The sequence below is a fragment of the Peromyscus californicus genome, unplaced genomic scaffold (genome assembly GCF_007827085.1).
Source record: "Peromyscus californicus insignis strain IS unplaced genomic scaffold, ASM782708v3 Scaffold_13__1_contigs__length_99412109, whole genome shotgun sequence".
NCBI lineage: Eukaryota > Metazoa > Chordata > Mammalia > Rodentia > Cricetidae > Peromyscus > Peromyscus californicus.
Window position 1 is genome coordinate 67,457,966 of NW_026294424.1, and position 27,233 is coordinate 67,485,198.

At 44.0% G+C, this 27,233-nt stretch overlaps 1 protein-coding gene across 15 annotated transcripts in view; it reads right to left on the reverse strand.

Moving 5' to 3' along the window:
* Positions 1–1,621: 1,621 nt before the first annotated feature.
* LOC128108527 (retinitis pigmentosa 9 protein-like) overlaps positions 1,622–27,233 on the reverse strand; it is a 79,271-nt gene continuing 53,659 nt past the window's right edge. For 5 of the 15 annotated variants that reach the window (XM_052735150.1, XM_052735147.1, XM_052735146.1 and 2 more), the window contains 3 exons: positions 14,824–14,914; positions 4,418–4,558; positions 1,622–1,876 (listed from right to left, as the gene is read on the reverse strand). In XM_052735150.1, the coding sequence (XP_052591110.1) occupies positions 1,806–1,876; positions 4,418–4,558; positions 14,824–14,845 (234 nt within the window). In that variant the 5' untranslated portion in view covers positions 14,846–14,914 and the 3' untranslated portion in view covers positions 1,622–1,805. Of the gene's footprint in view, positions 1,877–3,632; positions 3,692–4,417; positions 4,578–14,823; positions 14,915–23,868; positions 24,728–27,233 lie in introns of those variants that run through there. The other 10 variants (XM_052735143.1, XM_052735139.1, XM_052735138.1 and 7 more) reach the window with 7 other exon arrangements.

Genomic DNA, 27,233 nt, shown 5'->3' on the forward strand with positions numbered 1-27,233 from the left:
AACAAACCATTGGTGAAAGCAAGACCATAAATAATCACATACGTACGTCAATGCCCTGGAAGGGGGAAAGAAATCTGATGCCCACGGGGACAAACAAATGCGCATGCAGGGCCACCTGGGAAGCAAAGCTGAGGAGGTGAAGTCAGATGTGACATGTAAGTGTACCACATTTCTTTTCTATCTGGGAAAAGGCAAACCAAAATCTAAACCAGAACCTTGACATGAACCTCTCAGTTTCTGTGGTTGATTTCTTAGAATTTGGGGATGTGATTCCCCTTAGCAGTTGGTGGAAGAGTGGACGGACCTCTTCATGTCTTCTACACCATCTTACAGATCCTTACAAAATTTGCTTTGCATTTGTTTGCAGAAGCCCCAAATTTGTTGATGCTATCCCATTTTTGCAGAGGCACTGAACATTAATGCTAGTGATAGGCCCCTCAGCCAGAACATGACAGCCACACCTTGTCACTGATCCTCTGGCTCTTAGATCAAGGGACATGATCTTTGGTGATTTTAAAACACACAAAAAAAATAATCTTTGAATTTTTTTCTGTTTGTGATCCTCCTACTATTAGGAGGCACAAAAGTAGCCTTCAGCAAGTTGGTGATTATGACGCACATAATTATTATGCTTCCCTGGACTCCAGTCAGCACATGGGCTTCTAAATTAGATCCAAGTCATCTCCAGAAATACTACTTAATTCTTAAGACAGGAGTTTTCACATTCCATGTCTACTTCTCTTTGTAAGGGCTATGTCTTCTGGGTTGATGAGTAGATATTAGCACCCTTAAATAGCATTTCTCTGGTGCCCACACAAGCCTGGAAAATGCAAGGTTGTTTGCTATCCTGCAAATTAGTGAGTTTCTTGAATACTAATAAGTAATTTAGGGGCCTCTCCAAAAGAAGACGCAGGGGAAGCACCTGCTGTTGATGTGAGGGAAGGTCTTGAGGTCTTAATAGGCTGAGCTCCTTCCTGTGTGCTAGGGTAATTTTTGCTCTTCAGGGGCACTATTTAAAATGCTCATGAAGCCAACAGAATGTCACAGAATGGTATGCCTTATGTTATGGCTATAAGACACTCTTCTTGTTTCTAAAGAGACCACACATCTTGAGGATTCAATCACTGACTAATTTAGAGTCAGTTGGGGAGCCTGTGTTTTAGGACTGGTCATGTCCTCAGAGCACACAGTGTGGGTTGACATGTAGCTGAGCAGAGGTGATTGCTCAGGGAATATGGGAACCTGGGACCAGGAGAAAAGTCCCATTCTTGGTAACTTGCCAGAACTTGGATCATGTCCTGCATCTTTCCCCTACAGAATGAGAAAATTGCTTAGGGTCCATCCATTTCAAGAATGAATAATCAGGTCAAGTGTGGTGGCTCATGCCTGTAACCTTAGACCTTGGGATGCAGAGGCAGGAATATCACTGCTGGTGTAAGTCTGGCCTGGGCCCCATAGTTCCATGACAGCCTGGGTTATACGATGAAACCCTATCTTAATAATAACTAAATAAGTTAATTCATTTTTGATGAAAATAAATAAATACAATCTGTGATTTGGTCCTCTTGGGCTTAAATGTTGATGTAGGGAAGACGACAAAGTAGAGTCAAAGGCAAAAGGATAGGATCTTGTGGTTTATTGGATCTGCAAGAAGCTGTGAAAGTATCATTCCCACACCACTCACAGCACCTGGTCTCTGCCTGTTCTAGAGACAGGTTCTCAAAGCAGGAAGAAACAAGCTGAGGCCCAGTTCCTCCAGCTCCACATCAGCCCAGCCATCTTCCATCAGCTCATCTCTCCTGTATTCACTGATGGTGTGTGTGTGTGGCGGGGGGGGGGTGTGTCTCTCCAAGAGTAACAGCCAGCAGGGAACCATCTATGAAGAGGCAAAAAGAAAAACTCAGTTCAGTCTGACTTAGTCAGCTAGACGAGATCAAACTTTTGGAGTTTGATGCCAGGCAGTTTATTCTAAGTATATTTAAACAAAGTACAATTTGGGGGGAAAAAAACAAAACAGCAAACCAAAAAAGTTTCCTGGTATAATACAATTGTCAGTGCCCAGGAAGGCATGATTCAGAAACTCAATTCAAAGTACATGTAATTTCTTCTAAGAGGGTGGGTTCTAGAGAGAGGCCACTTGTACTGTCTTAAGGGCCTTGGGAAGGGTCTGGTGTTGTCTCAGTCCTACAGATAGCATAGAGGTCCTTTGGGTTATTAGCCACCTCAGGTCCTAGTTGTGGGAGGTTGGGGGAGCCCCTGGCTATACAGATAATGTAAGGGTCATCTAGACTATTAAGTCTCTCCAGTCCTGGTTGTGGGAGCTTGATACTGCCTGGCCCTTTAGATAGTTAAAAAAAAATCACCTAGAATATTAGCCACCTCTGGCCCTGGTTGTGGGAGCTTGATGTGGCCTGGCCCTTCAGATAATTCAGGTCACAGAGCTATTAATCACCTCCAATTCCTAGCCTTCTGATCATTGTTGTTTGCTTCCTTCCTAAAGGAAGGTTATATATCTTTTCCTTTGAAAAGACAACCCTGCCTGCTTAACATTCCTGGTTTCCCTGGTGACCTGTGGGACCAAGGACCTCTGTGCTCCCAATATGATGAATAGGTCAGTGGAGCAGTGAGCCTTGGGAACGCAGGCCCTTTTGTAAGTGGACACTACTGGCAGTCCATGTAGGATTTGAAAATAAGGAAACGTGTTGCCAGATGAGCCTGTGTCAATCTACTGAAAGCCTCTAACCCCATTGTAAAGATGGACACTAAGATTGAATTCTGCTGATGTGTCAAACATAAGAAGGACGGATACTTCTTGAAATTAGCTTTGGTTAAGAGAAATGAAGGAAACCCAGAGACATATCACCTTACACAAGCTGGACACGGTTTTCTTTCAGATAAAATCTAGAGCAGTCCTATGCAGAAGAATTAACATAGTGGATCTGCTATGTAAAACTCACTATCAGGTTGGCTCTTAGCTGGCGTCTGGGACCTTGGCTCTTGAAATGTACCCAGTCAATAATTAAATACTGTTGGGGACTCTCTAGAGAGATGTCCCTGCAGTTAAGAAGAGCACTGGCTGCTCTTCTGGAGGACCGAAGTTCAATTCCCAGCCCCTTCATGGCAGCTCACAGCTATCTATAACTCCAGTTTCAGGAGATGCAAAACCCTCTCCTGGCCTCCAAAGGTACCAAGCAGGCAAAATACTTACACACATAAAAATAAATAGTAAAAAAATTAAATAATAATTTTGGGGAACAACTAGCATTTTCTGCCCCCAAAGGCAAGAAGAAAATGCAGAGTTATGTTTTAATTGACTCAAGAGTCTTAGACACTTAAGACTAGACTGTGGCTGGATCATCTATCTACCTGCTTTTCTTGTAGGAGAATGGAATTTTGGGAGATGATAGACAGAGGGTGTCTAGCATGACCAGCTCCCAAAGGGGATCCCCTGCTTGCAAGCATCACACTCCACGGTGCATTTCCATTGATGGGGTAGAGTGAACCCTGCACAGAAGCAGAGAGGCCAAAGAGTCCTGCAAAATGAATTCCCACAGATTCTGCATGATGTCTTTCCTGATAATAGAGCTGCGTACTACAGGACTGTAAGAAGTCTCAGCCACATGCCCACCTACCTTTGCGTCCTTCTAGCAAACTTCTGCATGTGTAAGTGGCCAGGGGAGACAGAAACAGTCTGGATCAGGAAGGAAGGAAACAACAACAATCAGGAGCTCAGGGTCCTGCTACCTTTTGGATAGCTGTCTTCAAATATCCCTGAATGTTATTGGCCAGGGTGGCTCTTCCGTCGGCCTGCTTTAACAGGCAGGAGAGAAGAAAGGAGACACATGGCCTTCTCTCTGTTGGCCACCACTCTGCATCCTCCTTTGCAAGGGATGTGTTTCAAGGCCCCCAGGGGGGTAGTACTGAGTTCCCTATACACTGTAGCGGGTGTGTGTGTGTGTGTGTGTGTTCCTATCTACATTTACCTACAACAAAAATGTAGTGAATTAATTAGGAAATTAACAACATAATAAAACAGAACAATGGCTAATAAAGCCATAAAACATAATTAAATAAAAGAGTTGAACACAGCACAAACTGACAACAGTGAGTCTGGTAACTGGGGCAGGTGCCCAGTGACTGACAGGTGAGCATGGTGTGCAGTGTGGGTATACAACACGCCCAGGACAGAATACAGCAGCGGAGTGTGGAGTTCATCACACCACTCAGAACTGTACACACTTATGCCTTACGTATTCTTTACTTCTGGAATTTTCCATTTGTAATATTCAGAGAGTAACTGAAACCACAGAAAGTGGTGCTATGGATAAGGTGGGAACTAGTGTGATTACTATGATGTAATTGTTGTACAAATCAAATTCTAACACATTGACCAGAATTTCACCAAATGGCCCCATACAGCTAAAAGAAGGCTGCGAAGTGTCTTTCTTCTTCTTCTTCTTCTTCTTCTTCTTCTTCTTCTTCTTCTTCTTCTTCTTCTTCTTCTTCTTCTTCTTCTTCTTCTTCAATCCTGTATTCCCCAACAGGCTGGAGTTCTCCACTAGGGAATAACGGGCAGACTTTATCACAAAAAGGAGAAAAAAGAGTGAGCATAATTTTTTAATTGAATCAAGTTAAGGACATTTAAGCAAAATTAAACAGGTCAAAGTCTTACATTAGCTTTAGGCTGAATTTAAATGAAAAAGAGACAGGTTGCTTGCCTATAAAAAGATTTATTCTGGTACCAGTGACCAGCTGCTGAGTCCTTGGCAAGCTGTTAAATGATTATACATGGCTAGAATTGAGAACTGCCTTGACGTTGAATTCCTGCTATTCTCTTCCTATATCTCTCACTTCATTTTCAATTTTATTTTCTAAAAAATAAAACATTTTCATCGGAACTCTTTAAACCAAATGGATAAATCAAGCCTGAGATACTTGGTTCTCTATACAACTCATAAACTACCTATTCACAAGGCCAGGCCAGCAAAGCAAATCATAACTCTGTTCTCAAATGTCTAACTTGACCCATGACCACATTTTATATTGTATGTGACATGGTTGCCCCTCCCCTTCAACTTCTCATTAGAAAAGCTTCACACACCACACACAAATTAATCAATAGTTGCTAAATGAGTAAGCGAAGAAATTCCTACTTGACCACCATAACTCAATGGTCCAACAACTACACATTCTGAAGAGCAGCTTAGTACTTGACTGGTAAAGAAATGTATTGGGAATTAGAGAACTAATTACTGAAAGCCTAATTGTCCTTAGGAAGTCAGAAACATTTGGTTGTATTCAGAAATCTTGGCTCTCTCCATGAATCAAGACCCGCCTCAGCTTTGTTTATTTTACACAAGTCTCTTAACCTCAATGGCTCCTCGTTCTTCCTTGGCCTGGTGAGGAGAGTAATAGTTGACCTGCCTACCACACAGAGTCGCTGTGAGAAGAAACCAAGGCAATCATGGTGTGGGAGAAATCTCTAAATCTCTGTGAGAGCTGAGCTCAGAGTCCTAGCAGGAACTTCTCATTTTATGGAACATAAAAGTTAAGCTTCTGGTTCTGACCTTCTGGCCCCATGGCTATATAATCCTTTCTGGCACAGGCTGGAATCTCTTGTTTTGGAATGGTGACCTATCATTTCTCATAGCTCAGAAGTCTCAAGCCCGGGAAATCACTTAATAAAGAATTATGCGTTCACTGGGTAAATCAAAGAATTCTGTGATTAGATTTTGGCCTCTTGTTGTGCTCTAGAGGGACCAGGCCTGCCATATCCTTTTGTTTTTATCAAGAGTGAAGTTTTCTGTCTTACCTTCTGCCCTAGATTGTACAGTAATCTACCATCTCGGAAAGAAATTCTACAAAAATAACCTTCAGCTGAAATGATGGATGAAGGCCACCCCCTGTGATAAGAAGGGAGGTTTCCACAAAACAGTATAAACTGAACCTTAACGGCGGGGTGGCATCAACCTGCGATGTGGTCTGCTTTCCTAAGGTTACAATCTACTAACATTACAAAGGGAATTTGATTGAAGATTTGATACAGTCTTAGAATTATGCTAATATGGAAGAAGAGAAGCACAGAATCCTACAGGAGCCAGGCAAAGGCCTGGGAGATGAAAGAGTCTTTCTTATTCCCAAGGTAAGCTTTGATTATTCATATGGTCCTCTTGGAAAAACCCAAAGCATCCTGAGGAAGCACAGTAGATAAGCAAAATTTGAAAAAGGGAGACCCCCCTCCTGTGTGTAAACAATATGGAGTACAAAGGAGTAATTCAGCAGATAGAGGGCAGCGTTTGGTGGGGGACACTGGGTGGATGGAGATACTCCAAAGCTAGGAGAGCCTGGGAATGGGAGGCCTTTTTAGTGTTTGCCCTGCTTTTATTTATACACTGTTGTTCTTGATGTGTGCACTACTGACTCTTAATTCTAAAGACAGAGAAGTTCAAAATGTGGTTGAAAAAATGCCATGTTGCCTGTTGTTTTTTCAGAGATATAAATGGAGTAGGCAAAGCTGATGAAGAACTAAGAGAGTCTCAGAGAGGCAGACGGCTAGAGGGGCCATGACAAGGTAATCAAAATGGTGAACTTCCAAGATGGCTGCCTTCTTCCTCATTCTCCTGACCTGAGAAGAAAGCATGGCAATTTATACCAAAGGCCTTGCGGACTTTTTCTCCTGTCAGTAAGGTCCCTAATGATGGACTGGTTCAACAAGTTCAAGACCAGATCAGGACAAGTTTACACAGCAGTTCTGGGCCAGTCAGCCATCCAGTCTTTCATCAAACGGACCAATCTGAAGTTAGGGGAGGAAGACCCTTCAGAGACTTCAAATACCCCAGCCCTTGGAATGAGACCGGATTTTGGGGCATCTCAAGTCCCCCCTCTGCTTTGCTCTGCTGGGTCTTTTTCTCTATGTGTCTGTGTTGCTGGAGTTTTCTCCAGTCCTGCCTGGCCTATGGTCAGGACAAATCTCTCTCACTTGCCAGTCCTGCAGACGCTTAGACCCAACCAACTAAACACACAGAGACCTATATTGCTTACAAACTGTATGGCCACAGCAGGCTTCTTGTTATCTAGTTCTTATATCTTAAATTAACCCATATCTATTTGTAGATGTAACCAACCGTCTTATTAAATAAGAAACACAGAGCCGATTCAGAGAAGAAAGCCAAGAGGTCAGAGCTAAGAGCCTCACCCTTCCTGATTCAGGGATCCTCTTCAGTCAAGAGAGCTCTCCGAAAGGGGCCTACTTCCTGTGTGTATGCCTTTATATAGTCTAGCTGTTCTGCCTTCTCATTGGTTGTAAACCCAAACACGTGACTGCCTCGTCACTGCCTGTATGTACCGCCCTCCAGGTCCTTAAAGGTGTGCACCACCGCTGCCACACACTTGCTATGGCTCTAATAGCTCTGACCCCCAGGCAACTTTATTTATTAACATACAATTAAAATCACATTTCAGTAGAAGTAAAATACCACCACATCTATTAGTCTATAAGTTGCCATGTGGCTCATGGCTTACCAGTACCTTACATCTCATTTGTCATGGCAATGGCTGACAGTGGCTCTCTGCCTCAGCCTTCCACTTCCCAGAATTCTCCTCTCCTTGTCCCGCCTATACTTCCGGCCTGACTACTAGCCAATCAGTGTTTTATTTATTAACCAATCAGAGCAGCACATTTAACATACAGAACATCCCACAGCATGTCTGCTGCATGTGTGTGTTTCCTCACCCTAGTAAACACCTTTCTTCAACTGCTGATTCTGTCTGTTCCTGTCGTGTTAGAGATTTCTCCACTGCTGCTTGTCAAGTTTCAGGATTTTCCTGCCTTTTAATTCTTTTAACTGGCAGAGGAAACAAACACAATCATGATCCCTAAATGGTAACATGTTTCAAGCTGCCAGGCTTTTGTCTCAGGTCAGGAGAGTAAAGAAGAAGGCAGTCATCTTGGAAGTTCACCATCTTGATTTCTTAGTTACGGCCCCTCTCCCTACCTGTCTGCTTATCAGGGACTCTGTCTAACTTCTAGTCCCCCATTGGTAGAGAAGGCATAGGTGTGGGTAGAGACCAGGACTATTTTTTGAAGGAACTATAGGTAAAGCAGGTGTTGGTTTTTACGTGCTCTTACCCTACAAGGAAAAGTCACAAAACACGACAGAATCCACTAACAAGAGTTTTATTAAGAAAAGGAAGAGGGACAGATGTACACAGGCCTGCAGAAAGACATGTGTGTGAAGAGGCCTGGGAATCATGGCGCCGGCTTGTAAAGGCTGGGCTGCGCCTGCGCACACAGGCCCATGTGGCTATTCTACGCATGTACATAGATCATATGGTTGTGTTGGGCGCTTTACACAACTGTGTGAAGCCACGGTCCTGGGTCACACAAGCCGTTTGACCCGGAAATGACTAGGCAGAAGTGACTAGGTCCCGCAGGGCATGCGCGACCATGCCCAACCGTCGGGGCGTGTTGTGAATTCATATCACCAGGTACTACAGCTTCAGTCTTAAATGTCCCTCTAAGCTTTAGAGTCTAAGGCTTGTATGTGGAAAGAATTGTCTTCAGTCTATGGCCCGATTGGAAGGTAGTAGAGCTTTTAGGTAGGGTGTAGTAAGAGGAAGTTACATTATTAGGAGTGTAGGCCTTTGAAGAGGATAGTAGTTTCCAGCCCTTTTCTGCCTACCGGCTTCCCAACCTCTAGAAGGGAAACAACTTCCTCTACTGCCAAGATATTGTAAAGATTTAAGCAGTGGAAGGTACCAAAGGGCGCAACAAAGCCACACCATGCAGCAGATCTCACTCCGGGGGTTTGTTGGGGGAAGGGGGATGCATGGGCTGCCTCTGAGCAAGGGTAGAAGGGAAAAAAGGAATGGGGAGAGAAGGCACTGGCTTTTTATATAGGGATGTACTTCAAGCTCATGGGGAGAATGTTCGACTCATGGCAACAGTAGGAAAATGTTTCATTTCAGCAGCTGATGATGACACGTCCTGCTGTCACTCAGTCCCTGAGGGCAGGCCAGGGGAGTGCCTGATTGCTTACCGATATGCTATCTCATCACAGGCCCAAAGGAATAGATGGGTCCAAGTGACCACAGATCAAAATTTCTGAAGCTATAACCATGAATCAAAACCCATGTGTTTTTCCTTGTCAGTTGATTATCTCAAGTATCTTATCAGAACAGTAGAAAGTTGACTAACAGGGAAAGCAAGGAATGAGATTCAGAGGCAGGGTGGTCTTACTCACCACTGCTGAAGACTTCTGCGTGAGTGTCTGGGAAGAAGACCAGTTCCAAGTTCTCCCATAAGCCTTTGCTCATGCTGCTCCTCCTGTGTGGAACCTTCCCACCACTCACACTAGGTCTCCTTAAATGTCTCTTAGCCTCCATGGATTGGTTTGAATACCACTTCTTCAAGAAAGCCTTTCCTGATTGGCCCTCTCCCAGAACTAATTCGTTTGGCTGAGGGAATTTCATGAGCATTTAGACTGATGTTAAGAAAGTGGTTGTGACTGTTAGAGAGATCAGCACCACTGAAGTGAACCTTCCTGTCCTTCACTAGGACAATAGGGTGTCTTGAAGCAAAACCCTTAAGAGGCTTCAGCTTGTGAAGGTCTGAATGCACTTGAAGAGAGAAGGTCTAACTGAAAGGGCTCCCTGTCCCTTAAAAATGCTGCTTAGGAGAGTGTGTCCCCAGGGTCAACACACAAAGCTGTGGTCTGGGAGGCCAGGCTCCAGCTCCAGCTGGCCACAGAATTTGACAGTGTTATTAAGTGTTGTCCATGTGGTGCTGGCGCTGGTGGCAATGATGAATGGGTGAAGAGGTCATAGAGAGCAGCTAAGGCCTGGCAATGTGTGGCAGGATTGGAGTCCAAGTAAAAAGGCCATTGCATAATAGTTGTAAAAGTGGAGCCTAAGCTATAGTGGAGACCAGGAAACTGGGGGTTCCATAACTATGGGACATGCCCCGAGGAGAAATACAGGTGGGAAGTGTAGTGGCATAACAGATACTCTGTATGTGCTGAGGTGGGAGAGCTGGAGGGGTGGATCTACTAAAGCCCTCTAGAACTTAGCCAGTTATATCTTGAGTCCTGGATGCCAGACATGGAGATGCAGAATTTGCTCTTTGCCTTGCTGGACTTGGTCTTGATCACTCCTTGCTAAGCCCCAATTCTTCCATGTTTATTCTATACCATTATATGTTGGAAGTTTATAATTTTTTATAAGAGTCTTTGAGCTCTTAAAGTGTTAGAAGTTCTAAGGACTATGAGACTTTTAAAGTTGGAAGGTGGAGTTTATTTTAATTTCAACTTTCCTGCATAGAAAGCATCAACTGAAAAATTGTGCTGGTTGCCTTAATTTTTGAGGGAAGTGTTAATCCCACAGACACAAAGAGAAAGACCACTGACCCAAATGGCCAAACTGGAGCAAGCTTTTTAAATTTGTATACACAGGTGCCTTTCCCTAAAGTGGGATTCAAGAGATCGGCCTTGGTCATGGAGACAATAACGGTGTTTATAGCTTAGGAGTAGGGTGGTTCCAAGTGGGGGATTTGGGGGGCAAACAGGCACACAGAAGCAGAGCATAAGCATAACAAATTGGTCACAGCAACCTCCTGTAACAGACATGGTTGCAAGGTGATCATAGCAAAGTGGTCATAAAAAAGTAGTCATAATGAGGTGGTAACAAGATAGTCATAATGAGGTGGTCATGACAAGGTGATCATAACAAAGTAATCATAACAAGGTGGTAACAAAGTGGTCACAACAACTTCTTGAAACAGAGGCATGGTTGCCATTTCCTGGAACAAGCAGTACAGAACCATTTGTAGTTAGGGTTATAGGTAGGGTATAGCCTAATCCTTGGGAAACAGGTTTAATCATAAACAGGAATGAATCTAGTTTGCCTTTACTATAAGATGGCCTTCAAGCCCAAGATGGAGGCAGGCTGGTTTATCAGAAGACCCACCCCAAATGTGGATGACATCTTCTTGTAGCAGACCAGATCAAAAGGACTCAGTAGAAGGAAGATTATTCACCTTTTACTTGCTTTATCTTTCCTGTTGTCATGGAGTTGGTTTACCTTGCTGCTGATTCAGCTAGATCTTTCTCTGACATCAGACACCAGTATTTCCAGGCTTCCATCATTCTCTAAAGACCAGAGGCTCTCCAGGAAACCTCCAGGTTTTTGACACTCTCTTGGAACTACTGAGGCGCCAAGTCTCGTGAACTGAGCCAACGACTGGGTTCTCAGTCTCTCAGATATGACTCAGCTGTCGCTACTCATTTGATGTAAGCACATTTAATAAATTATCTATATAATTTATACATACTCATACTTATTTATATAGCCATACATTTATAAATGCATGAATAATCACATGTTGATATTACATATAAGTATATATTCATCTTATCAGTTCTGTTCCTCAAGGGAACCCTCACTCATACAAACGGCATTTTAGATTATGAAACAAACATGAGTCTTTAAGGACAAGAGATGGACTCAACTTGACAAAGGGGGCATTTGTAATGGTTGACCCTGGACTGTATCAGAAGGGAGAAAGTGAGCTGCATATTGGCATGCATGCACACGTTCTCTCTCTGCTCTTGACGGTGGATGTGATGTGACTAGCCGCTTAAGCTCTCGTCCCCTTGAATTCTCCACAATGGTGGGCTGTTACCTGGAACTGTGTGTTAATAGAAACTTTCTTCCCCAAGTTCTTTTTATCAGGGCAGCAACAGAAACAAAACTGAAGCAGTCACCAGAGTGGTCTTTGTCTAAGGGGGGTCTTTATTTTCTGAGCCTTAACTTTAAAAACACTGAAGTTCATCTAAGTGTATAAATTGCAACCATGACTATTTTTATCCAGATTCAAGGGTTTTATTTTCCTATCGAAACATTGTAAGATTTGATTCTTTAGTTTTTTTATTTGTTGCTGTTTGTTTGCTTGTTTGTTTTTGAGATAGGATCTCTAGATTAGATGTGTAGCCTAGGCTGGCCTCAAATTTGAGGTCTTCCTGTCTTTAATGTCTGGGTTCTGATATTGCAGATGTGCACATAATGTCTAGCTCCATGATTTTGGACTTCTTCACTATCAAAGGCACTTTATAAAGCAATTTATATAACACATGCTGAAGTGTATCAGACAAGGTAGGTAATGATCTTTTCGATTTCTTTTGAAATTATCACAGATGGCTCAGTGAGTAACGGCATATGCTGTTGAGCTTGAAGACCTCAGGAACCATGAACATGTTTCTTCCCCAGAACCTGATGGAAGAAAATAACTGATACCTGCAAGTTGTCTTCTGACTTTCATATGTATATCATAGCATGCGCACGCGCGCGCGCGCGCGCGCGCGCGCGCGCGCGCGCACACACACACACACACACACACACACACACACACACCTGTAATTGCAGCAGGAACAAGACTGAGGCAGGAGGATTGGCATGAGTTCAAGGCCAACCTGGATGATACAGTGACTACCACACTAGCTATGTCTATATAGCAAGATTCTATCTCAATAAAAAACAAATTAAAAAAAACTTTTTGCAAATTAAGTTTTAAAACCCTTTATAACTTCTTACAGATTTAAAGATTATATGTTCATGAAAAGATTAATATTTTATAAAGAACCCACCATATTTTACCTCATTAGCATTATGCTATTAAAAATCCCAGTTGAATAGAGATGTATAAAAAAGACAACCATGTTAAATTCTTTACAAACTTTGCAAGTAAAACTTAGACACAATAGGCTACAATGGTCCCCTTCCTCCCCAATGAACTTCTCATTTGTTAAGTGTATGATTGCTTAATAATTTCCCTTTTTAAGATAGCCTTAAACTAATTCAGCCTGACTGTTTAAAAGTTTAATTCAAGGTAAAAATGTAATTTTAAAAAGAACACATTTCCTTTGGCTCAAAATTATCAACATCCAATTAATGTATTTTTGTAATAGCACAGACCTTTTCTTCTCCTTTTCAAAAGGCAGGTTCAGATTCAACAATTGACTGGAGAGAAAATTACCTTTCTTAAATATCTGGTCTATTCAAGTAGTTAAGAAGAGCTAGCCAACCGAAATGGGAACTCCTACTTTGAGAGCTGGTGTCTTTCATTGAGGACAATGGTTTGGATGAGAGATGCTGCCCACAGGCTTGGGCATGTGAGTACTTGGTTCCCGTTTAGTGGCACCCTTCGGGGAGGTTAGCTGTTGTATGTAGCCTTGCTGGAGGAAGTATGTCACAGGAGGTGGGTTTTGAGATTCTACAGCCTCCCCCTACTTCCTGTTTGCTCTCTCTACTTCGTGCTTGCAGTAGGAGATGTGAGCTCCCAGCTTCCTGCTCCAGCCTCTCTTATTCCTCAGGAACTTTAAGCCAAGATGACCTCTTTCTTCTGCTAAGTTGCTTTTGGTCATGGTGTTCTACTTCCAACAGAAAGGTAACTAACTCATCAAGTGAGCAGCCTTATAACACCAAGGAGTTTGGGATGGTCTCATATGACAGTAGAAGCAAACCCAACACATGTCCACATACGTAGTCATGCATATTCCCAGGGCTACCAAGGCATTCTGAGGGGGAGGGGATGCATAGTTCATGTAAGCACAGAATAAGTGCCATTTAGTACTGTGAGGATTCTCTGGCTACACAAATGTTCAGCTAAAGTGCCATAATGAGAAATGTGCTGTGTTCTATTTGTTCTCTTTATAGTGTGAACACGGTTCAGCAGTTTCTTTTGTACTGATTTCTTTCTTTTTTCTTTTTTCTTTTTTTTTTCCCGAGACAGGGTTTCTCCGTGTGATTTTCGTGCCTGTCCTGGATCTCGCTCTATAGACCAGACTGGCCTTGAACTCACAGAGATCCGCCTGGCTCTGCCTCCTGAGTGCTGGGATTAAAAGCGTGCGCCACCGCCGCCTGGCTTCTTTTGTATTGATTTCTAATCAATGCCTTAGAGTGCCTACACGGAACATAGAGATGGTCTGCATTTGTGCTCACCGTTAATGAGTCCTAACAGGTGTCTGCTTGGCACTCCGGTTCTTAGCTTTGACATACATTCTCTACCAAAGGCTGATGGTCCCTGCTACTGTTCACACTGCCTTTTGCTTTTCAAGGAAGCTTTGCCCAAAGTGAGCTTTGTGGTTATGAGGACTGATGGGAACACAGTTACTTTTCATTACATAAGCAAAGCCATAACCTGCTGGCCAAGAGAAGACGGGGGTTCTCTCTGTTCCTCCAAGCACAATACCAGTGCCTCACGGTCCTGCCCTCTGTGAAGTGATTACAGGTACTGCATATGTGGCCACTTAGGACCAAGTAAGGCAAATGCTACCCAAGTAACTGTTATAAAGCCTTGAGAAAGTATAGCACAGCTGTGCTTACACATGTGGAATCTCACACCAGCAGTTAGCATGAATTCTCTGCTAGACTGGCTTCTGCACAGAAGGGCTGGCCTGCAGCAGGTAGCATGGCTTTCCCCGATGCTTGCCAAAGCCATGTTCCTACTGGTGGGAGCAATTCAATTCACAAGAAATGTCAAGGAGTACAGCTTGCTGTGTTGAGAGTGGGTCTAGTCACCAGAGCAAACTGTGTTCCATCACCGGAAAGCAGCTTTGAAGAGGGAAACATTCTCAATTCCTCTGGCTTTGCATGCCTTCACCTGATACTGGAAGCCAACGTTAAGGCTTGCAGGAACTATCCAAAGTAGCAAAGTGGACCGTTAGACTGTCATCTATAAGCATGGCAGGACACCTCTTTCCAAGGTGTCCCTTAGAATACATATAATGTCATCTTGCACTAACTACAGTCTGAAAGATTCTCTCTACTTACCATTTTCTTCATAATCAGTCATCCATCAACTTCATTTTCTCAAACAAGGGGCCATAAATCAAAACAGGATCATTCTGGGCATCCTTGCTTTCTGTATAAAAAGCAACATTGTCCTCAGCCAATGACATGGAGACTGTTCACTAATAGACTAAAAATGCAAAAAACAACAACAACAACAAAAACAGATGAACAGAGAAGAGCCACAAACACCAAATGGATCTTCTTTAACAGAAGGAAAAAAAACAAAATCCTGGCTTCTGATCGGACTCTTCTTAAATAAATGGTTTTCGGTGGTGACCTCTTCAGTCCAGGAAGCATTTGCTGTAAGAAAGCTCTGGACATGGGAGGCGACAGGAGAACACTGTCCAGGTCCCAGTTGATGCCTACTGGGAGGCCAGAGGTTGACACACGGGACTCATCGGCATATGTTGTATTTGTTTCTTTTCCCTCCAGTCTTTGAATGTTTCACCTTTCTTAATGCTTTTCTGGGTTTTCCTCAGTACTATCACTTGGTGTGGAGAACCCTTCCTCCAGGTATGGAACTAGGGAGTAAAGGCCTGAGAGAGCAGGAGTGAGGCTGGGATGTCCCCTGATGGGACAGGTTGGGCTTAGCTGAGGGAATGCTTAGAGTAGTCACTTCCACAAAACATACTCAGACACTCTGGCAGGAGGGAGTCCCCACAGTTTCAGAGCTTCTGCTGTCTGCTTCTAGAAATCATAGCCCAGGGGTCCAAGTCGTAAGGAACTGTCAAGAATACATTTCTTAGTTCATGTGTTTCCATTCATTTGGCTATTTGTCCCTGTGCTTTATCCAACCTTGGTCTCAACAATTCTCGCTCATATAAACCCTCCTCATTCTCGATAATTGGACTCCCAGAGATCCACCCGGGGCCTAGTCATGGATCTCTGCATCCAGATCCCTCAGTAGTTGGATGAGGTTTCTAGCACAACAATTAGGGTGTTTGGCCATCCCATCACCAGAGTAGGTCAGTTCGGGCTGTCTCTCGACCATTGCCAGCAGTCTGTTGTGTGGATATCTTTGTGGATTTCTGTGGGCCTCTCTAGCACTTTGCTTCTTTCTATTCTCATGTGGTCTTCATTTACCATGGTCTCCTATTCCTTGTTCTCCCTCTCTGTTGTTGATCCAGCTGGGATCTCCTGCTCCCCCAAGCTCTCTTTCCCTCAACCCTCGCCTTTCATTACCCCCACTCATGTCCAGGCTGTTCATGTAGATCTCATTCCATTTCTCTGTCATTGGGTGATCCCTGTGTCTTTCTTGGGGTCCTGTTTTCCAGGTAGCCTCCCTGGTGATGTGAGTAGCAGACAAGTCATCCTTGTTTCATGTCTAGTATCCTGCTATGAGTGAGTACCAATGGCTGAGGGGTCACCAACTGGATCAGGCCCTCTGAATGGGTGAGACAGTTGATTGGCTTGATCTGTTTGGGAGGCATCCAGGCAGTGGGACCAGATCTTGTGCTCATTGCATGAGTTGGCTGTTTGAAACCTGGGGCCTATGCAGGATTGTTTGGCTCGGCCTGGGAGGAGGGGACTAGACCTACCTGGACTGAGTCTACCAGGTTGACCTCAGTCTGTGGGGAAGGCTTTGCCCTGGAGGAGATGGGAATGGGGGGGGGGGGGTTGGGGGGAAGGTGAGGGGGACGGGAGGGGAGAGAACAAGGGAATCCGTGGCTGATATGTAGAACTGAATTGTATTGCAAAATAAATTAAAAAAAAAATAAATCATCTTAACTATGAAAAAAAAAAGAATACATTTCTAACATGTTTTTTAAATTTGAATACAGTAAAATTAACTTTTTCTTTACAGCTCTGAGTTGTTTGTTTGTTCGTTTGTTTTAATGCATGAATTACTAATATTACCTTCCAGACAAGTTGCCACTCAGTCCTTTTATCCTGAGAGACTCGCACAGGCCGCTCCTAGCAGTCCTGTGTTCTACCTCTTACCTCTAATCTCTAACAACCTGCATACGGCCTCTGGTTTGGGCCCTTCTTGAACACCATGTAAGTAGATATCTCAGCTTTCAGCTGTGGACTTGCAAAAGCCTAGAGTCATCAGAGGGAGTCTCAGTTGAGGAGTTTTCCAAATCAGATTGTCCTGTGGCCATGTCTGTGAGACACTGATGATTGATGTGGGAGGGCCCAGCCCACTATGGGTGGACACTATCCCTACGCAGGTAGAGGCCTATGCTGAATAAGAGAGCTAGCTGAGTAAGAGCCAAAAAGCACTGTTCCTCCATGGTTTGTGCTTTAGTTCTCTTCCTGATTTCTCTCAGTGATGGACTTTGACCTGGAAATGAAAGCCAAATAAATCCTTTCCAAGTTGCTTTCAGCCAGAGTGTTTTATCCCAGCGTCAGAAGGGGAACTAAGAAGACTATAGCAATGTTTTGGATAATGTTTGGGGATTCATTTCTCTCATGTAGAAGAGCCTGTTTGAGATTTATCCACACATCTAAAAGTACCACAAGTTCGTTCCTCTGGATTCCTAGGTAGTGTACTCTACATTGACACACTGTATTCACCCATTTGCCAAGCACAGGCTGCTGGGTTCTTCTAAGTGATTATAAATAATGCTACTCTGAGCATTTTACAGATTTTTATGGGAACGTAAAAATTCATTTCCCATTGCTGGGCCATATGGTAGGGGTTTGTGGAAGCTTATAAAAACTGATAATGGATTTTCTAGATTGGAAATTTTTTCTCTCCCTCCTGCCTTCCCTTCCTCCCCCTCCTTTCTTCTCTATTTCTCCAGGTTTGCACTCAACTTATACTGACCCCAGAGAATGGGTAGAGAACATGTACAGTTGACGATACATCTTCCGTAAAGATTTGGTATAATCCCCGCTGAAGCTATCCAGGCATGAAGATTCCTTTGCAGGATGGTTTTGAACTATGATCTCTTCTTTAATAGATACAAAACCAATCAGGTAGCCTATGTCTTCTTGTGTAAGTTTTGGCAGTTGGTGTCTTAGGAAGAGTTGTTCCACTTCCTCTAAGGTGTTGACACTAAATTGCTATGGCATTCCCTTGTTACCTTTTTAATGTGGTCAGTGGGATACTACCCTGCGTTCCTAACCCTGGAGTTTTGCATTTTACACACATGGCCTCCACTCTCACTGGCAAGTTCGTCTACCTTGTTGCTGCCACTGCTGAAACCTTTGGTGATATATGAACCCAGCTTCTTCCGGCTGTGATCTGATGACTAGCAGCTCTTCAGGAATCTTCCAGGCCTTCCACACCAGATTAGGAGTGTTGAGGTATCCAGCCTGGTGGACTGAGGCACTACCAGGTTCTTAGCCTCTCTGATATGAGGCTACTGTTGAACTAATCTGACTATACTGTGTAGGCCAATCTAGCAAATTCTCTTTTAATATGTGCTCATTCTATCAGCTCTGTTCCTTAGAGAACCTGATACAGACTCTATTGGTTGTTATTTCCCCAATGGAATTAGTAAGATGTTTCCTGGTTCTCCACATGGTGAGCAATTGCCATGAGCACAGAGAATATTTTGAGTCTCTGGTCCTGTTTAAATCCTCTAGAAACTGTTTTTTCTTTCAGCATGCATTAGATTGATAAGGTTCAGAGTGTGAATCCTGACCCACAATTTGCACACTACACTTTCTGTGTCTAATACAGTGATATTTTAATTGTACTGAAATGTGATTTTATTTGTATATTAATAAATAAAGTTGCCTGGGGGTCAGAGCTAATAGCAAGCCATTGCAGAAGCTGGGCGGTGGTGGTGCACGCCTTTAATTCCAGCTCTTGGGAGACAGAGCTAGGCGGATCTCTGTGAGTTCAAGGTTACAGCCAGCATTGGAGACACACGCCTTTAATCTCAATACCAACCATAGAAGACCTGGAGGTCTGTACAGATGGGCAGTGACGAGGAGGTCATGTGGTTGGGTTTACAACCAATGAGAAGGCAAAACAGAAAGTCTATATAAAGACAAACACACAGGAAGTAGGTCTCTTGGCTGAAGAGAATAGTTGCAGCAGTGACGGGTAAGGCTCTTAGCTCTGACCTCTTGGGCTTTCATCTCTGCATTGGCTCTGTGTTTCTTATTTAACAAGACCATTCTTCTACAGTCTGGTTCATTTTCAGAACTTTTTCTGTCCTCTTGGGGTTTGACCCACACTAGGCAGCCCAGGCCTGGGATGTGTCATGGCCCACACTTTAGCTCAGTTCTCCAAGCCCTTTTACTCTCCTGCTTCAGCTCAGTGTTGTGTGTGCACAGATTTAGGACATCTCTGTCTAATTCCTTCTCTCTGTGATTTCCACTCCACCCCACCTCATCCTTTCTGATTCTCAAAGGTCCGTTTTCCTGGTTCCATAGTTAGGAAGTAGATTTTCATCCTCCTCATACTGTCCCACCCCTCAGAGGCTGCATCCATCCTCAGGACAAAGCGGCAGGAAGCCACAGAGTCCATGAGTCAGAGAGACAGATGTCTTCTCATCGGTACCCACCACCCCACAGCATCTTGCTGCTACAGAGCAAGAATGGGCGAGTGGAAACAGAACATCACAGGAAGGAAGCCTTTCTACTAACACTTGACCTTCCAGGAGCCCACTTCCCGCTTCTTTCTCCACCTAAAAAGTGAGTGTTTGTCTTGCACCTGTCTGCTCATAACTCCAGAGGCCCAGCACTGGGCTGCTTTCCAGTGTAAGCCAGAAGATAGGGGAGCCATCCAAAGGGCAAAGCAACCTGGCCCTGAATCAGCCATTCTCCACCATTTTATTTCCCTTTCTAACCTGCCGACTATCAACACTCCGTTCTCAGACGGTAGCTTTCTGTCTTCTGTTCAGATTTTAATTTTCATGAGGGAGATACAGTGGGGCACACTTAATCCATCACAGACCTCAAGGTTGGTTTGGTGTATAAACTGCTTTTGTTTTATATACTGACTTTAGAACACCCCCGAACCCATGTTTCCAACAGCTGTTTTTGAGGTGTCTTAGCATCTTGAAAGTTAGGTTTTTGGTTTGTTTGTTTGTTTTTTAAATACAAAAGTGCTTAAATCTCATAGGGTGTGGCACATGTTAAATTAAATATCACATAGGCAGACTCTGCCTATAGTAGGCTCTCTAGAAAGGAGAACCGCTTTTGTTGTTGGAATCCTCTGCATTGCTGATATTCTTGTAGACCACTGGGAGCCGGCGGCAGTAACCATCAGACCTCCATCAAGGCAGCTATAAACTGCCAGAGGAGTCACAGGGGTATGAAAATGAAGGCCCATCGGCAGTCCGTGTGGTCCTGTGTTGTTTTTTTTTTTCAGAATGTGGTTATGGAACAGGGTAGAAACCTCAGTGACCAGCAATAAAAATAGCATATTGTGGAGACACAGTGACCAGGGGTCTGACCACCCAGAAGGGAAGCATCCAAATGGTCGAGAAAGTATAAAGAAAGGTAGATGAGTGTCCTTAGCAGAAGGTTTTTATGTTTGTTTTTAAGTTGGTGATGGTGGTGGTTTTTGTTTTGAGCTTTAGTTCAGCAGCTTTAAAAAAAATGTAGCTGGAGCCTATTTATTCCTTTGTTCTGTGATATAGCCTGATGCTGACTATTTTCTGATCACCGATCTTCTTTTACATTAAGAACATGCCATCGCCTGAACTTTTCTGCTAAAACCGAAGCAGTGCTCTTAGTTCAGCGTCTCTGAAGTCTGACCGCCTCTTTCCTTTCCCACGGGCTAGTTTACGGTCCTCGCTGCGGTCTCCTCATCCCTTGACACTGTGCTGTTGTCTTTCCACTGCCGGGCAGCTCATAACTGTGTCAGCCTTCCCTTCTCGATGTTTGTTTCCCTCTCTAATTTTCTTACGTCTGCGCTTACCATGCTTGCCTAGGATTTTTCTAATTGCAGCCTGTTTGAGCACAAATGGCTGGTGAACCCCTCATTCTTCACGTTCCTGCCACAATAAGAGGCAATAGAGTCAGATTTAACTACAGAAGACGATTATGGGAGGTTCTGTAGAGCAGAACACGGGATAATAAGAGCGTCTCCATTAGCTTCAGCGCCCCGCAGAGCGCACGCACATGCGCCAGCATTCTTATGCAGGCCTGCTTCGGGTCTGTCATTCTTTCTCAAGTGTCAGAATACAGCGATGATTTCTTCTGCAGGCTGAAAATGAGCTGACTGTTAATGAAGGGGAAGAGCCGGTTACACTGAGTATGAAATTCCACATTACCCAATAACCAAGTGTCTGTTCAGTGCCTGTCGTACGCTACCTGATGATAGGTGAAGATGACAGATGTGGAGAACAGCTGCCTTCTGATCCTCTCATTCTTCCCCCTCACCCGCAGGTACCAGAGATCAAACCCAGGTCCCCTTATTTACACGCCAAGCATGTTACCAACTGAGCTAGCCCCACAGCCTTCGATCCCCTCATTCAAATCATCCCCTTTTTCCTCCAAATATTCTTCCTTGGAAGATGTAAACCACTGATTTGACTTGCCAGCACCCCAGAACATGTTACCAGCATAGTCATATGTTGAATTCTTAACCCTTCTGGTGACATTATTGAGAGGTGGAATTTGGAGAGAGGTGATTGGGTCGTAAGCAGAGAACTCCCATGAATGGGATTATGGCTGACATGAAAGGAACCCCAGAGACCCCTGTCTCTCCTTCTGCCATGTGAGAACATAGCAAGAAGTCAGACACTTGTGAACTAAGGAGGGGGCCCTCACCCTAAATCTGCCAGCACCTGCTTCTGGGAGTTACAGCCACCAGAACTGTAAGAGATGGAAAGTATTTCCATTACAGCAGCCCAGAGTAAGACACCGTCCAAGAGCAGAGCACAGGACACACACAGTTGCAGATAGGGTACATGAAGTCACTACTGACGTGGCCTGGGAACAGAGCTGGGGCAAAAGCCACAGCCAACAGGGCTCTTCCGGCTTAGGCTGAGGGCTCTGAAGACCTGCCAGAAAACCCGTTGGTGCGATGCAGTTTGTTTTTTGAAAAGGGATATTGCTGAGCTGGGGGAGAGAGCAGACATCTGATGAGGTTTACGTCAGCAAACATTCCAAGCGAGGGGTTTACTGCTGCCTTTTGTACTTCCAAGATTTTCAAGTTCTGGTTTGCTAAAGACAAATAAATCTTAAAATTATAATGCTATGTCAAAAGTGAATTCCTGAGAAAGACAATAAGAGTCTGTGTAGCTGACGGAGTAAAAGGAAACCAGACTGAAAGGGTGCCTTTCCCTCTCGATCCACAAAGGGAGGAGCCGGTCTTGGACCAGAGGTTGTGATGAAAACAACTATAAATCTGAAAAGACACACCCCCCCACTATTTTCTTGACAAAAGGAAGCACAGAGGAGCCAGACACCAAGAAAAACCAAGCTATGGGTGGTGCTGCACCATAACCCCAGAACGCGGGAGGTGGAGGCGGGAGGATTAGAACTCCGAGGTCATTCTCAAACTAGAGCAAGTTTAAGGTCGGCCTGAGATGAATGAGACTTCATCGCAAAGCAGCAACAACAAGCAGCCAGAATTTGCTGAACCGAGGTGGATGGAGGAGAAGATCTGCTCGCGACCGGCCCCCTCTGAGAGCTCAGGGAAAAGAGTTGAATTTCCGCTCTGAGTTGGCTGGTGTGAGCAGGGCTACCTCAGCTGCATGTGGCAGCCTCATCCTTTTCTTAGCCTTTCCTGGGTGGCCTGCACATAACCACAGAGCTAGGCAAGGCCATACCTAAAACCACAGGCGGCACAGAGTTCCCGGGTGTTGGCCACAGCATGCTAGCTTCTATTAAGTCCTTCTTTCTCCTTCTCCCTTTACAGGTACTGACCTACAACACCCTTCATCACCAAAATTCCAGATCAGCATTTTGTGGTGGTATTGTGTTCCCCAAAATATTGTGCATCCTAATAAACTTATCTGGGGTCAGAGAACAGAACAGCCACTAGATACAGAGGCTAGAAAATGGTGGCACTCACGCCTTTAATCCTAGCATTCCAGAGGCAGAGATCTACCTGGATCTCTGTGTGTTCAAGGATACAGCCAAGCATGGTGACTCACACCTTTAATCCCAGAAAGTGAGCCTTTAATCCCAGGGAGTGATGGCAGAAAGCAGAAAGGTATGTAAGGCGTATAGACCAGAAACTAGAAGCCTTTAGCTGGTTAAGCTTTTAGGCTTTTGAGCAACAAACACTTCAGTTGAGATTCATTCTGGATGAAGACTCAGAGGCTTCCAGTCTAAGGAAACAGGATCAGCTGAGGAACTGGCAAGGTGAGGAAACTGTGGCTTGTTCTGCTTCTCTGATCTTCCAGCATTCACCCCAATACCTGGCTCCAGGTTTGTTTTTTATTAATAAGCCATTTAAGATTCATGCTACAGCATTTCCTATAGGGAAGTCAGCCTACCACAGGGGTGCATCCTATCTAAGGTGGAAATAATATCCTTTTTTTTTTTTTTTTGGTTTTTTCGAAACAGGGTTTCTCTGTGCAGCTTTGCACCTTTCCTGGAACTTACTTTGTAGACCAGGCTGGCCTCAAGCTCACAGAGATCTGCCTGCCTCTGCCTCCCGAGTGCTGGGATTAAAGTCATGCGCCACCACCGCCCGGCCATAATGTCCTTCTTGAAGAGACTCAGAAAATAGAGGCAGAGAGAACACTCAGTCATGTGACCAACATAACTTGATACCAATTCTAATATGAACATTACAAGAAAACTAGAGATCCCTTAGCAGTATAGAACAGGGGTTCTCAACCTATGGGTCTCAACCCTGCTGGGGTCGAATGACCCTTCTCACTGTGCTCACCTAAGACCATCAGAAAACACAGATATTTACATTATGATTCATAACATTAGCCAAATTACAGTTATGAAGTAGCAACTAAAATAATGATATGTTTGGGGGTCAAAACAACATGGAACTGTATTAAAGGGTCACAACAGAAGGAAGGTGGAGAACCACTGGTGTGGAACAAAATAGCCTAACAAAGTAAATAGTAAAATAAACCCAGCAATTAATGCAAAATGAATGTATGTATAGTAAATGAGGCTTATCTCAGGGATTCAAGATAGACTTACCATCTGAAAATAAATCAATGCACATGCTATCCTCCAATGTCCAGGAAATTCAGGAGGGAATGGGAACAGATAATGCTGAAACAACTGGATGTAATATACAGAAAAAAAAAAAAACAACAAAAAGCCAACTTTCAAATCCCTCCACACCAATAAATGAACTCAGACTGCATCACAGAACTACACAAGCTAAAAGTCTAAAACTCACAGAAGAAAACACGTTACAGAATTTTCACAGTCTTGGAGCAAGAAAAAAAGATAGGATAGCCAGAACATCAAAATTGCAAATCAAGAAAAAATAACAAAATAAACTGGACTAGCACCAAAATGAAAACATTTTTTTCCTCTTTGCAAGACACAAGAAGAAAACAGAAAAGTAGACCATATGTTGGGAGGAAGCATGTGAAATACATCTGACAGAGAACTTACTTAAAGAGCCCCCAAAGCCCAGTTTTAACCGATAGATTTTCAAAGTGCAAAATGAGCCAACACTTCACAAGGAGAAGGAGGGAGAAAAAACAAAACAAAACAAACAAACAAACAACAGGTGGAGAGATGCCACATATCAGTCTTAGGAAGTACTCAACATGTATCAGGATAGCTGGTGAGACATGTGTTGGCATGTCCCACGGATGTAGACAAATCGGGACTCTCATTTCCTGATGATAGAAATGTAAAATGCTGTAGGCACTGAGCAGTGAGAAGATAAAATATGCTTTCCATATAATAGAGTATTGTTTGGTCATGAGAAAGAATGGGTGCTGATACCTGACAAAGCAGAAGAACCCAGGGACAGAAGATCATAACATCTAAGTTTTCTGTCTTTTGTTTTGTTTTGAGACAGAGTCTTCCTATGTAGCTCTGGCTGTCCTGGAACTCACAAAGCAGACCAGGCTGGCCTTGAACTCACAAAGATCCTCCTGCCTCTGCTTCCCAAATGCTGGGACTAAAAAGTGTGTACTGCTATGCCCAGCTTAGACTTTTTTATTTTAAAAAATCATTTATTTTATATTTTTATGTGTGGGGGTATTTTGCAGGCATGTACATCTGTGTATCACATGCACGCAGTGCTCACAGAGGCCAGAAGAGGGCAGATTCCCTCAGGACTGAAATCAGTTGTGATTCCTTAAGCCAGAGCGATAAGAATTGAACCAGGCTCCTCTGGAAGAGCAGCCAGAGCTCTTAACTGCTGAGCCATCTTGAGCTAGTCCCCAGGACTTCATTTTTATTAAATGTCAATAATAGGCAAATTTATGCACACAGAAAATAGATTAGCGGGTTCGAGGGTTTGAAAAGAGGAAAAATGGGGGCTGTTAGTAGTTGAGGTTTATTTGGGGGCGGGGGTGATGAAGAGGTCCTGGAATGAGGGATGATGGTTAAAGTTAGAATGTACTGAAAACCGCTAAATTGTCTACTTCAAATGAAATATCTGAATGCAAGCTATACACTTTTTAAACATTGACCCTTTGGTAGTATAGAATAGTAAAGGGCCAGGGAAATGGACCAGCAGGTAAAGGGCTTGCTATGGAAGCGTGAAGAACCTCAGTACCTATGAAAAATCTAGGCACAGTAGTGAATATCTGTAACTCCAGTGTTGGAGTATATCCAGGGATCTTACTGCCCAGCCTGTCTAGCTGAAACAGAAAGCTTCAGGTTCAGTGAGAGACTCTGTCTCAAAAAATAGGGCGGAGGGGGCTGGAGAGATGGCTCACTGGTTAAGAGCACTTGCTACTTTTTTCAGAGGATCCAGGTTCAGTTCCCAGCACCTACATGGAGACTTACAAATGTCTGCAACTCTAGTTCCAGAGGATCCAATTCCTTCTTCTGACTTCTGCAAATGCTGCACACACACGTGGTGCACAGACATACATGTGGGCAAAACACCATTGCAGAAAAAGTAAACAAATCTTTTTAAAAATATATAAGAAAGACACCTGTCATTGTCTTCTGGTCTACACACACACACACACACACACACACACACACACACACACACACACACACAAATAGTGATTGCTTTTCAGTGATTATTAAACCAGAATTTATATTAATTTCTTCCTAAAACTCATGGCTAACTGAACCTAATTCTTCTCATCGTCTCGGTGAAATGAGCAGGTCTCACCTAACCATACACAAGCAAGGCCATGGCCTACTTAGGTTAACTCTGCCGCGGGAAGAGCTTGCCTTCTGTCTGAACCTGACAACTCAAGCCAGGAACCGAGCCTGAGAAGCAGGGTGCCCACAGCCCTTCTTGCTTCTAGGGCTGTGCTTCGACTCTGTTGATACTGACTTTTGTTCACAGGATTCAACAGTCATTCCAGAGTCGAGGCTTTAACGGATGCTCTGTGCTCTCCATCACCATTAAAAAAGAGGCAAATGGTTGGAACTAGAAAATATTATCCTGAATGAGGTAGCCCAGACTCAGAAGGACAAGCGTGGTATGTACTCACTCATAAGTGGATACTGGATGTAAAGCAAAGGATAACCAGACTGCAGCCCACAGCTCCAGAGAAGCTAGCTAACAAGGAGGACCCTAAGAGGGATGCATGGATTGCCCTGCAAAGGAGAAATAGATGAGATCTCCATGAGCAAACTGGGGAGCCTCCATTCATTAACTGATGGAAGCAAATGCAGAGATCCATAGCCAAGCACCAGGCCAAGCTCCAGGAATCCAATCAATGAGAGAGAGGAGAGATACTATGAGCAAGGGACATCAAGATCATGATGGGGAAACGTACAGAGACAACCAAACCAAACTAGTGGGAACTCATGAATTGTGGACCAACAGCTGTGGAGTCCCCATGGGACTGGACTAGGCCCTCTGCATAGTTGAGACAGTTGTTTAGCTTGAACTGTTTAGGGAGCCCCTTGGCAGTGGGATCTGGATACATCCCTGGTGCATGAGTGAGCTTTTTGGAGCCCACTACCTATGATGGGACACCTTGCACAGCTTTGGTGCAGGGGGAGGAGCTTGGAATTGCCTCAGCTGAGTGTACCAGGTTCTGCTGACTCCCCATGGGAGTGGGTGTGTTACATTGGAGATAGGTTGGAGGGAAGGCTGGGAGGCGGGAGGAGGGAGGACAGGGGAATCTGTGGTTGGTATGTAAAATGAATAGAAAATCTCTCAATAATAAAAAAGAAGAAGAAAAGAGGCAAGCTGTGCTTATTTTCCACCTCTCCCACCATTTCAGACTAGAGAAAACCCTTCATGTGAAGAGTGAACTTCTATGTTATAGTTTCTATGGAGATTGGAGAAACCACAGGAAATATGAGATCGAGTGTTCCTGACAGGCAGCTGATGGCATCTTTGAGTCAAACGCAGTGTTTTCATCATGTGCAACATGACCTGGAGGACAAGGAAACACTCC